This window comes from Taurulus bubalis, assembly GCF_910589615.1.
Source record: "Taurulus bubalis genome assembly, chromosome: 16".
NCBI lineage: Eukaryota > Metazoa > Chordata > Actinopteri > Perciformes > Cottidae > Taurulus > Taurulus bubalis.
The window spans coordinates 1,420,488-1,433,400 of record NC_136604.1 but is presented as its reverse complement, the minus strand read 5'-3'; the positions used below and the strand labels follow the sequence as shown (position 1 = coordinate 1,433,400).

The following is a 12,913-nucleotide window of genomic DNA, read 5'->3' as shown; positions in this document are numbered from 1 at the left end:
TAACGTTTTCTGAATCTTCTCTTTTGATTAACAGAATTGCTGAAACATTTCCAGAAGAATGAAATGTTCAGACAGGCTGCGGCATGTGCAAATACTTAAATGTATAACTACAGCAAGTTTTGGGGTAATTTCTATAGTAATAATAATCTTTCAAATAACCTAAAATGAAAAAACATGAATATGGATATGTAGCATTAGACTGCTGACACACACCAGAATGTGAATAAGGGGAGCTGAAGACAGGCTCATCTTTAAAGTCTTATACTGTTCTCATACATTTGGCATAGACATAAATAGAAAGTCTAAATAAAAACATTTGAATTGGTTCCTATCGTTCTCCCTCCACCACACTCCTACATTTTAGAGGAAGAAGATGAACTAGATATGAGACTTAGAACGTGTGATATTGGTATTAATTGGGATAGGTGCTTTCAAGGTTTATTCTACCCTAACTTCACATGTTAGGTGATTATTACCATACACCTTTGGCAACATGCACAGAAACCTTTACCAATGTCCCTAAGGGAGTTTGGTTTTCTAAACCAAATCAAATATGAATCACCGTGGTAGCAGACGGTGGGGGATGGGAGGAGGGCGGGCCCGCAGGTGAACAGGTGTTTAAATAGGGAGGCATGAGAGGGAGGCTCAGCACATCCTGGAGCGCGGTCTAGTCCTCCTCACCCGGCCCGCAGGAACAGGTAAGAGCTGCTGCTCCTCTAGGCGACTGCATTTCAGCTGTAGGGAAATTCATTTCACTTTATTATAAATCCACAAATGTCCATTTAATTTCTGCATCCAACAATGTGGTTTGAATTCCAACTGTGTTATTATTTTGTAATAATTGATGGAGCATTTCCTCCTCGGTGTTCTGGAATAGTGTCTGTAGTTTAATGACATACTTTCACATAACAACTACACCCACATCATGCCGTTCTAGTCTTCACTTGCTTCCAGTTCAATAAAATAATCTGGATTAAAGCTGCAGGGTATTCTGTATAGGAGCTAGGCGGTGTTCCTTCTCAAAGGGAGGGCGAGTTCATTCATTCCACTGTGTGTTCCCTCTGTGCCGGTTCCTCGTGTTCCAGTAAAGCTTCAAGATGATCAAAACAGCGCTGTCCCTCCTCTTGGTCCTGGTGGCCATCTCCTCCACCTCCGGGAAATACATCCCTAAATCTGGAAAGAGGATCCCTCAGACTCTGTCCAGAGGTCAGTGAGCATCCGCTGCTAGGCTGAATGGCTGAGACTAACGTCTAGTATGATGAATGTTGAGGACATGTCCATGTCTGTCCAGGTTGGGGCGATCAGCTGATCTGGGCTCAGACCTACGAGGAGGCTCTCTACTGGGCGAGGTCAAGGTGAGAAACAGTTCCAGCATCATCGACTTCATTGAAGTCGATGATGAAATCTAAATGAAGCTGCGTTGTGTTTTAGAAACAAGCCTCTGATGGTCCTGTTCCACCTGGAGGACTGTCCTCACAGCCTGGGTGAGTCCAGCTTCTGTTCATGCACCTGTTGAATCACCGTTGAACTAAGAGGCAACCCTTTGGAAGAGCAAGCAGTCCTTTGTTTGTGTGTGACGGGACGTCCTGGAGCGCAGGAATTAAAACACGTTTTCTCCTGCAGAACTCAGGAAGGTTTTATCTGAGGACAACGGGATCCAGAGAACGCTGGATGAGGAATTCGTCGTCCTCAATCTGATGGTAAGTTAGTGTTGAACACTAAACTAGTTAAAGTGTACTTAGCTATTCATTAAGTCAACATGAACTGTCATGCCATTGCAATTCACAGATTGATAAACTAGGATTGGTGCACAGAGATTTAACCCCGTTTTCTAATTGAGCTCGGAACAAGAAATACTGGACCTGTCATGTCCAATATGAACTAATATCTGCTGGACCCATGGTTCTCTGTGTGGCTCCAGGGCCAAGCTGTGAGGTGTATATGGTGACGTGTTGTTCCTTCTCTCCCCCTACAGTATGAAACCACAGACAAGCATCTGTCTCCTGACGGACAGTATGTCCCCAGGGTCATCTTTGTCGGTAAGAGATATCTTTCTGTTAGCAAATCCTCTCCACCAGCTTCACAGACTGAAAGATTCCTTTGATAAAGTAAAGGTCCTGCTCAGACGGTACAATAATGTGCTTACAGATCCCTCCATGACGGTGAGGGCCGACATCGTGGGTCGCTACTCCAACCGCATGTATGCCTACGAACCAGTTGACATCAAGCTCTGTAAGTGCTGCTACTGCTGAGCCGTCTGGTTGTTTCCATCAACACACCTACTCAATGCTAATGCTAATGCTAATGCTTCTTCTCCCTCAGTGAAGAGCAACATGGAGAAGGCCAAGAAGCTCCTGAAGTCTGAGCTGTGAGCAAAGTGATGCTGTCACCACATTTACATCTTCTTACCTTTGTTATTATTGCTGTACTCAAGAATGTCTTTTGAATAAATATGGAACTGTTCATACATACAAGATGGTGAGTGTGCTGTTTTATTTACAACTCAGCAACTCGTGAGTATTACACAGGATAATTATGGTATAGCTCATGCTGATGCTCCGTACTAATACATAGACATGGACTGGATGAATGAAGGACATGTGTGCCTCAGTACGGAGCTTTAAATATGAATTGGTGTGACTCTATATTCCCTAAGTGAGGCCTCAGGGTTCATGGCCTCCTGTCACTCAGCCTGTGAGCCTGCTGAGGGTTGGAGGTCGCTATAAGCAACTTACACGTCAATATCTCTGAACATTTGAGCAACAGCAGTCTTGTACTGCATTCAGACTATATTAACAGTAAAGACCTTCTAACATGTAAAGACTGGACCATTCGTCCTCCTCATTATCACCCCACTCTCTCTCTCTAAAGTCCCAGTGAAACAGAAGTGTACAGTTCCAAGGGGGATTTACATCAAATCCTTTGCAGTCGATTTTTTTCTATATCTTGTCAAATTAATAATAATAATAATAATACATTTTATTTGCATTGTGCTTTACATGGTACTCAAGGCCCTTTACATGGTAAACACAAACAATAAAAGCAACAACAATATAAACAAGAGAGATGAAACCAGAGCACTGAAGCATCACAGGTTACACCTAGATTTTAATGAGTGAGTTTTAAGTGCAGTCTTGAAAGGGAGTGATGGAGAATAATGTCTGAGGTGATGGAGAGAGATCTAGAGGGAGGGGCCAGCAAGGAGATGGCCCCGCCTCCGCAGGTCTGATGCTTGGACTGAATGGGGGTAAGATCTGAGGTCGTGGTGCAGGAGGTCAGAGAGGATGGAGGGTTCAGGGTGGTGGAGGCTTTGTGGTGAGGAGGATGATCCTGAACTGGATTATGTGCTAAATGGGGAGCCAGAGGAGGTTCTGGTGGACTGGGTGATGTGGTCTCTGGTGGACTGGGTGGTGTGGTCTCTGGTGGACTGGGTGGTGTGGTCTCTGGTGGACTGGGTGATGTGGTCTCTGGTGGACTAGGTGGTGTGGTCTCTGGAGGACTAGGTGGTGTGGTCTCTGGAGGACTAGGTGGTGTGGTCTCTGGAGGACTAGGTGGTGTGGTCTCTGGAGGACTAGGTGGTGTGGTCTCTGGAGGACTAGGTGGTGTGGTCTCTGGAGGACTAGGTGGTGTGGTCTCTGGTGGACTAGGTGATGTGGTCTCTGGTGGACTGGGTGATGTGGTCTCTGGTGGACTGGGTGGTGTGGTCTCTGGTGGACTAGGTGGTGTGGTCTCTGGTGGACTAGGTGATGTGGTCTCTGGTGGACTGGGTGGTGTGGTCTCTGGTGGACTGGGTGGTGTGGTCTCTGGTGGACTGGGTGATGTGGTCTCTGGAGGACTAGGTGGTGTGGTCTCTGGAGGACTAGGTGGTGTGGTCTCTGGAGGACTAGGTGGTGTGGTCTCTGGAGGACTAGGTGGTGTGGTCTCTGGAGGACTAGGTGGTGTGGTCTCTGGAGGACTAGGTGGTGTGGTCTCTGGTGGACTGGGTGACCTGGTCTCTGGTAGAGGGGGCGAGGAGCAGCTGAGCTCTGGATGTGTTGTAGTGTGTGGATGGTTTTGGTGGAGGTGCCGTACACGGTGCTGTAGTCCAGTTGAGAGCCTCTTGAAGACGAGGATGAGTGTTCCAGCTGAAGAGGAGAGGGAGGGGCGTAGACGGGCGATGCTTTTAAGATGAAAGAAGATGGTGTTTGTGATGTGCTTAACGTTGCGTTCACAGGATCAAAGATGCTTTTCACTCCGTCTGCACTTTCAAGCTGCATTATGATCTTTTGGCCAGGTGGGGGCAGTAAACAGCAGATCTGACCTCTGACCTCATCTCTGTTCAGACATCCAGCTGCTGCACGGAGCTTTGAGCTCTTTGTGATTCATTGTTGATATTAAAAGATTGATGACCTAAACTAGAATGTGTTCACAGTTTAAACTGATACATTAGTCATTCACATATCACAGAGTGGTCTGAGTGGTCCACCATCCTTAAAGGGTCATAAACTAATAAATGTCTCACTTAGACATTTTATTTGGTGTTGTCTGAAGTTATATTTGATCTTAACTCCGAGGGGAAACCCCTGCTTTAATATGAACACATCGATTAGTGACAATTAGTTTACAATTACATACGCAAAATGATATTTCATTGGCACAGGACTCTCTTGTGAAAGTCAAAGCCAGAAAACCTGACAGACCAAAGCTCCACTGATACAAAGAGCAATAGTAAACAATATGTTTCTCGTTCTGTTCTATGCATATCTGTGGTTCTACATTACGTTTCTTGTTCTGTTCAGTCTGTTGTTCTACGCTATGATTCTAGCTTAGGAAATGCTTGCCAGTAAGGAATTGTCACAAGTTTTACGGATCTTTTTTTTGGAAGATGAGTTTCATTGAAATGAGTGAGGAGTCTCTTCATGGTGTGTCCTCCTGGATGAATGCTGCAGTCTTTATTAGTATTAGCACAGAGATAATCATAAGGCTATGGTAAAGCCGACTGATAAAAAAAAATCAGATCCGTCGTCATCAGAAACAGACGTTGTTTCACGTGACGCTTCAGAGGAAAGGACGTCTCATGTCTCTTATTAAAACAAACTTCCTTGTGTCCTCTCTCCTCACTTGGTTTTCTTGCGTCTCTCCATGCGTCCCTGGTGGAAGGGACTAGGACGCAAGGAAAAGACGCAAGTGAGGGAGACGAGGATGCAGTTAAGACACGTGGGATGTGGCCTTGTGGTGTCAGGCAGGAACGAGCATGTTCTTCTCAAGCCAACCGGGTCGCTCCTCACAGCTCCTGCACTGGACCAGGAGCAGAGAGCCTTCATGCTGATGCTACTGACCCAGACCTCTGTGGAAGATGTTCAACAGAAACAACAGTACTTCTCTGTAGCCAATCAGCAGCCCGGATGCTCTGGAGCCCTTACCTTACAGTCACATACTGAACAGGTGACACGCTTTAACATGTCACCTGTTCAGCATGCTGACCACAGGAACACTGGGGTTTTATCATTTTCTCTACAAAATAAGAGCATGAGAATAACATGAATTCAGCAAAAGCCGAAACAGACTGAGAGACCTGCTATTTATATATAATGTATGGCAGGAAGACGGACACTCAAGCATGTTTAAATAATGAGCTGTATTGTTCAATACAGCGGCTCAGTTATCACCTCATTGGTCAGCACTATGTCTCTTTATACATTTTGACTTTATAATCCAATCTCTTTCTTGCTATGGCGAGACACAGTCCAAGCCTCCACCATGATGATGTCCTCTGTATGTCCAGAGACATGATCCTCTGGGCTGAACAGGATATACATGATCTCACCAAATGGGTCAAAGCATGACATGAGACATAAGAGCTGTTGCTACAGTATCTATTCTACAGGCTTTACTGGATCCCTTTCCTGTCACAGCATATTTAAGCTTCTTTTCATTACGTCTGCTCTTATCTTGTTACCATGTTTACTGTGCTACGGCTCCATACAGCCCTTGACACATACACTGGAGCACTGCTTCCTAGAGAGCGGTACTTAATATAATAGCTGACATTAGCTTCCAATTATATGACAAATGATATGCGCTTATTTTGAAGGCTCGGCTTGTAACTTCCGGTCGTCTGGCTGCATTGTTTCTAGTGACGCGTCCAGCTGGTTCTTCCAGCTGCTGCGGAGCGAGAAGCGGCGTCTCTCCTGCGGCTCTGCGTCCGGATCTCACCTCTGGAGCCACCACTTGTTTGGATCCGTTGTTTATTGCTCAGGATGGGCTGCGCGGGCTTCACCTGCTCCAAACACTGCCTGTGCGCGCTCAACATCCTCTATGTGGTGAGTATCTATGCTGCCATATGGACTCTCCCATCAGACTGCTGTCTCCATCCTGTCCACACAGCGTCCCGCTGCAGGAGGCCGTCCGTGTCTCTGTGGTGCCAGGAGCATGCGCAGTGTGCGCCAGCTCTGACGCTCTGATCCCCTGCTGGACCATAGGGGTGCGGGAGACCCCCCAGAGTCCACGGGACAGTCCTGCGCTCATCTTATCACAAGGACCGCTCTGTAGTGTTGCTGTGAAAAGTATCATGCACACAAGGAATCTGACTGATGTCATAATAATGTTATCGGTTTTTAACTGCGGTTGCGCCACGTTGAAGGATGAGCTTGAGGAACTTGCATTTAAAAGCAAAAGGCAGGTACATGCTCAGAGTGTGTGTGTGTGTATATATATATATATATATATATATATATATATATATATATATATATATATACACACACATACATACACACACACTATCTGTGGGGCCCCCAGGGGACAGCCCCGTTAACCCTTCACACCTCAGACTTCATATGCCACAAATTATCTGACCACAGTACTCACACACACACCGGCGGTTTGATCCCCAGCTCAACAGCTCCTGAAGGCTGAGACGTGCAAGTGTGTGTATGAATGAGATTTAGAGCCTGGTGGTCAGGTGGCACGTTGTCAGTGGATGAATGTGTGATGACATGGAGTGTAAAATCCATTTTCTATTTTCAATTCTTGTTTCTGTACTTTTACCTTAAATGCAGGACTTTTACAGGAAGTGAGTTTTTTTACATTTTAGTATTGATAATTGTATTTAGTAAACAAACTGAATATGTCTTCCACCATGTGAACACTATATGATACAGCTGTGTGTGATCTCCACACGGCATCAGAAGACATCCCAGGAGTATGTCTGCTGGCAGGGTTCCATCCTTACAGGTTACTTTTTTTCAAATCCAAACGGCCTGCAGCTAATATTTTCATTTGATATTGAAATTAAGTTAAAATGATTGTAAAGTTTTCATGTTTCACAAACCCTATGGTATTTCATAAACAACCTGTAGCATTCAGTACGTCTGTGTCTGTCCTCAGATGGTGAGCCTGCTGATGGTCGGCATCGCGGCCTGGGGGAAGTGGTTCGGTCTGGTCTCCAGCTTCCAGGTGGTGGGAGGCGTCATCGGCGTGGGCGTCTTCCTCTTCTTTGTGGCCCTGGCCGGCCTCATCGGGGCCATGAAGCATCACCAGGTCCTGCTCTTCTTCGTATCCTTCACACTGCTCCTGCTGCCATCACTACTATTGGTTTACAAATTATATGCTCATATACATATATACATATACATATACATATACACACATATATATATACATACACATATATATACATATATACATATACATATATCATCGTTTTGACATCATGTGTGAAGTTACTAGCCAGGGAAATGTCCACAGCCCGTGGTTGAACAGCATTTAAATAAGATCATCATTAGATACACAGAACGCCCTGCTGCTGCTGCTTCTGGGGTTGATGTGCACGTTTCCCTTCAGCTGGAGATGACATCATGTTGGAGTGTGGCAGGGATCTCAGCTCTGCTTGAATGGATTGATGATTTGACAGTCTGCTTAACAACCTATGCGTTGAATATTTGTGGTATTCTCTAAAGCAATTCTACATCCAAATATCACAAATGTTGCTGATTTATGTTGTGAAACCTTAAACATGTCGAACATGTCCCTGACCACTAGAGATATACAGTATGAGTCTGAACAATCTGGCTAAGGAAGCTGTTTGTCAGGTGTGTAGTAAGGAGAGGACCCAAATGCCAGAGCAACGGTTCAACGTAAATGTATTCCGTAAAACAAAACTAAGGTTGGCTTAAAACAGGCCGAGGAACGAATCCAAAACAATCCAAAACAGGCAGCGGAAAACAGGGAACAAAAACAGGGATGGGGAATGACCAGGAAACACACAGGCATCAAGACAGGCGACTTACGGGACATCTAACGGGGACACTGACAGGAACGAACAGTACAATCTGACAAGGGGACAGGAGACAAACAGGGTTTAAATACAAGAGGAAGGTAACGCGGAACAGGTGGAAAACAATGAGAGCAGCACAGGTGAAGGGAATACACAATCAGGGAACAGGGCAGACAGACAGGGACAACCACAGGGACAACCACAGGGCAGGAAGTGCAGGGACACAGAGGACATACAAGACAAGGACTTCACAACAAAACAAGACACCAAACAAACCAACATCATGACACTGTTCTCTTTTCATCTCAAAGTTTGTAAAATGAATTTCCGTGCATGTATGCATGTGCAATACAGAGCATCGTATGTCCCACTGATCTGTCGTGCAGAGACCGAGCTACAGCTCTGCTTCCAGCCTCACACTGTGTTCAATGCCCTGGTTCAGTGACTGGTGTGAGCAGCTCCTTGACACTGAACCTCAGTACATGATCGTTCTGTTCATGGTGTTTATTGTGCAGTTCTCTGTGTCCAGCGCCTGCTTGACTATCAACAGAGAGCAGCAGGTAAGATGAACATCTTTCAGTCAGAGAATCCTTCCTTCTTTCCTCTTCTTAGATTTTAATCGGTAACTGTTTTGTAGCAGAAATACTAATGTTCACACCTGCAGCAGCTTGAAGAGACTTTTCATTTTCAGCAACACACATTTTGCGGTCAATATTTATTGGCCTCAAACAGCATGTACCAACTGTGCAAATGTTAGCTATGAAGTAGCTAGCTAGCTTTACTTACTGTGTGTGCGTGCATACATAGACATATAGGATTATACTTCAACATTTTCATGTGAACACATTCAATGACTACTGCTACCGGTACTGATATTGTAACGTTAATGCAGATATTGTGTATTTACTGACATTACACACAGCTCTAAAAAGCTCTGAAAATGCTATCACACATTAAAGCGTGGCGTTGCCCCCATGTGTGTGTGCTGCAGGATCACCTGCTGGAGGTGGGCTGGAATAACTCTCAGAGCACTCAGAGGGATGTGGAGAAGAGCCTCAACTGCTGTGGCTTCAAACAGGTGGACCCCAACCTCACCTGTGACGCTGTGAGTTTGGATTAATTAAATGTTTCCAGCCTATTGAAATAGTTTGATGGGTCCTCAGTAGTGTTTAATCATTTGAAGAATAGCAGTAAAGTTCTATACACACCTCTAACCAATGAAGTGTTTGCATTGTATTTGTCTGAAGTCTTGTGTCTGCTGTCCTCTTGCAGGCCTGTTTCCACAACCGCTCCTGTCTGTCCTGTGCAGATAAGATCCAGGAACATGCTGGAGAGGTTCTCCACTTTGTAGGAGGGATCGGATTCTTTTTCAGCTTTACTGAAGTGAGCCATCACAACTACAACACTGCCGAGTTGCTCGATGCTGCACAGTTTAATGATACAACAAAAAACCTATACAATATCAAGCCTTGCTGCTGGCTGAGCTAAAGCAGTAGCACCCAAGCTGTGTCAACATTCAAACAACCACACTGGTTACATCGCCACAGCAGGGGAGTAATGAGGAAAAAGGGGTACAGGTGCACTGCATATATTATCTGCAATGTTACATTCATCAACATAATTTAATGATTCCATTTTAAAGGGAGCAAAATACAACATTCAGATCATTAACATCTCATAAATAAGTATCTTTGTCATTAGAGCTCTTTGTTTATATAGCCGGCCGGCCGGCCGGCCGCGTGTCTTGTTGTGCACGTTTGTACATGTTAGTGCATGTGAGCGTGCCTTGGAGTGCACGTTAGTGCATGTGAGCGTGCCTTGGAGTGCACGTTAGTGCATGTGAGCGTGCCCCAGTAGCTCACTGCTCTCATGCGGTTACAGCTGTTCAGACCGATAGCGTTGTTGTGGAAACTTCGCGCTCCCCCTCCGGTTCCCTCTCAACTCTGTCAGTGCTTTCTGTGTCGCCCTGGGGAGACTGTGGCTCAGCGGTAGCAGGGTCGTCCTTCAATCAGAGCATCGGCGGTTCGATCCCCGCTGCGCTAGTCCATGTTGATATGATGTGTCCTTGAGCAAGACACTTATCCCCAAAATGTGTGAATGTTGTATGAATGTTAGCTGGTCCTGATGGGCAGGTGGCACCTTGCATGGTAGCTCCTCCTGTACCTGTATAGTCCATTTACCACTGTTACCACCTTTAGCTGTAGTATCAGTGGGAGTAGTAGTTGTGTCAGCAGTAGGAGAGTAGCTGTAGCATCAGTATTAGGCTAGACTTGCAGTAGTATTCATGGTAGCAGCAGTGGACTGTAAATAAACTGTACTTGTTTATATCTTTTCTTGTCTTCTGACCACTCAAAGCTCTGTAACACTGCATGTCGTCATTCACCCATTCACACACTGATGGAGAGCCCATCAGGTCTAGCTAACCATCCACACACTGATGGAGAGCCCATCAGGTCATCAGCGGCGGCGGAGGCACGGCCGGGATTACATTTCACCCAGATACAGCAGATACGTTTTTCTGATTGGCTATTCGTGTCGCCCATTTCTTTTTATTGATTGGCAGGGGATTCGGGGAGACGAGCTTGATTCCTCCATGGTGAGGGCAGCGCGACCAGGTCATGTTTGCGCGCTGTGGCACATTAAATAGCCTAGAGTTTTTTTCAGCGTGAGAAATACGATGTGTGGCGGGAGGGCGTGACTTAAGACCGAAATGCATGACAGTCACGCTTAATGCGTGACACTTGAGAGCCCTGTAACCATTCATACATCGCAGGAACAGCTTGCAGGGGCAAATCGGGGTTCAGTGTCTTGTCCAAGGTCGGGAGATCGATTTTGCTGCGCACGCAGCCACACATGTTGGTGGCTCAAATATCAGGAAATTTGAATTATTTTGCCGTTGTATCCTGCATCCTGGTGGTTTGTGGGGCCCAAAGTCGTTGATAAGGGCGGCCTACTGGAGATGGACAACATTGGTTACATTCTGTGAAGCAAAGACATAGCTGATGGTCCACCCCCAGGACATTTTGGTTTAAGTAGATGTTATTTCATGCATTCTAGTGGATTTTTGTGTGGTAGGCTAAAGATGTAGCCTGGTACCAGCCGAACTTAGCCCCGCCCACAACATTTCAGGTCTGGAAGTTGTTGGGGAGAAATTATCCAAAATAAAAAATTGTTCGGACCAATCAAATTGTCAGGGCGGGCTTTATACGATGATAGACAGATGACAGTAACGTAATCAACCACGTCGCCAAAGAGCGCTTAGGAACCGCATGTCATTAACATGCCTTAGTCCAGGGGTGGCCAATTAATTTTCCCAAGAGGCCACATGAGAAATTTGGACCGTTGTGGAGGTCCGAACCAATAGTCTGAATTTAATTCAATTAACTCAATATGAATGTTCTTACTTACTTCTTAAAAACTGTAAATTATATTGTTTTGAGCTGCTACTGGTAAGAATACATGTTACAATAAGGCTATGAAAATAAGTAAAAAAAAAAAGTAAACCGTACCTTAAATATGTATGTTAAAGACCAGCAATTTATTAACTTTAAACAAAAGCAATTACTGCTTTTGATGTTTTCCAGTTCAGTTATTCTTACTTAGTCCAGTCTGTGTTGCTTGAACAAGAGCATGAAGTCTGGTTGAATGAGGTGGAGATGAAGGACAGCTGACAGGTATCAGAGAGAGAGGATCTGATCTGTTGAACTTCATCACTAGAATGTTTGTTCTCATGTAGATAGATCCAAAGAGAACCAACATCTTCTGAGCATCTTTCCTCATGTGAGGAACGTTCTCCTCTTTGAGAGAAGAGTAAAGATCCAGAAGTGATCCTGTTTTAAAGTGCTCTGCCATAGTGGATCAGACCGCAGGTCAGATCCGCGGCGGCTTTGCGCGATTAATGTTCAATCTGGAGGCGGAGACTGCAGCGCGAGGCTCCTTGGGAGGCGGGGTCTTTCACTACAGTGTCCAAGTCGGCAACACTGCCCGTAGTGCGGCTGCACATAAATACATCGCCTTCAAAGTAAAAGCAGTGCTATTTGTATTGCATTCATGGCGTGCACCTTATTTATTTTTCATTTTTGATTGACCTCACGCGGGCCAGACTGGGAGAGCCGCGGGCCGTAAGATGCCCAGGTCTGCCTTTGCTCCTCCTGAGTTTCTCCCGCGGTTGTGTCTGTTTGAAAATCTTCTTCTGTTGCTAACTTCGGGACTCTTTGGGGTAAATAGGATGTCTTTGCAGCGAATAGGTTGACAGATGCGCTCCTTAGCGCCATCTATCGTCGGGGAGTTTGAAAAGGAACGAACGCGCCTCGGCCCAAAATCAGAATTTTTTTTGCCGTGAGAAATTGGTGGTGTGGCGTGAGTGCGTGTGAAAACATGCAAAAGCGTGTGTCACACGGCGAAACCGTGAGAGTTGGTAGCTCTGGTATCATTATCAGTAGCATCAGTAGTAGTAGTAGCATCAGTAGTAGTAGTAGCATCAGTAGTAGTAGTAGTAGCATCAGTAGTAGTAGTAGTAGTAGCATCAGCAGTAGTAGCAGCAGCATCAGTAGTAGCAGCAGCATCAGTAGTAGTAGTAGCATCAGTAGTAGTAGTAGTAGCATCAGTAGTAGTAGTAGTAGCAGCATCAGTAGTAGTAGCAGCATCAGTGTAAGT

The 12,913-nt window shown here is 45.5% G+C and overlaps 2 protein-coding genes across 2 annotated transcripts in view; both read left to right on the top strand.

Moving 5' to 3' along the window:
• The first annotated feature begins 653 nt into the window (after positions 1-653).
• Positions 654-2,478, top strand: agr2 (anterior gradient 2). Its single transcript, XM_079232290.1, has 8 exons — positions 654-698; positions 1,086-1,206; positions 1,292-1,355; positions 1,432-1,484; positions 1,624-1,700; positions 1,976-2,039; positions 2,149-2,232; positions 2,323-2,478. Exons 2-8 carry the CDS (start codon positions 1,098-1,100, stop codon positions 2,370-2,372), a joined length of 501 nt encoding a protein of 166 aa, XP_079088416.1. The 5' UTR covers positions 654-698; positions 1,086-1,097; the 3' UTR covers positions 2,373-2,478.
• A 3,761-nt stretch (positions 2,479-6,239) lies between these two features.
• Positions 6,240-12,913, top strand: part of tspan13b (tetraspanin 13b) — a gene marked incomplete at its 5' end in the record, with an annotated part of 9,830 nt that continues 3,156 nt past the window's right edge. The window contains 5 exons of the mRNA XM_079232476.1: positions 6,240-6,302; positions 7,369-7,536; positions 8,737-8,817; positions 9,249-9,362; positions 9,530-9,640. Coding sequence (XP_079088602.1) covers positions 6,240-6,302; positions 7,369-7,536; positions 8,737-8,817; positions 9,249-9,362; positions 9,530-9,640 — 537 coding nt within the window. The remainder of the gene's footprint in view (positions 6,303-7,368; positions 7,537-8,736; positions 8,818-9,248; positions 9,363-9,529; positions 9,641-12,913) is intronic.

Bases quoted from the DNA above. Each gene is read 5' to 3' on its own strand.
- agr2 (XM_079232290.1), top strand. From the start codon at position 1,098: ATGATCAAAACAGCGCTGTCCCTCCTCTTGGTCCTGGTGGCCATCTCC. The intron at 1,701-1,975 runs GTAAGTTAGTGT...CTCCCCCTACAG, and splicing joins TCGTCGTCCTCAATCTGATG to TATGAAACCACAGACAAGCA. The intron at 2,040-2,148 runs GTAAGAGATATC...ATGTGCTTACAG, and splicing joins CCCCAGGGTCATCTTTGTCG to ATCCCTCCATGACGGTGAGG.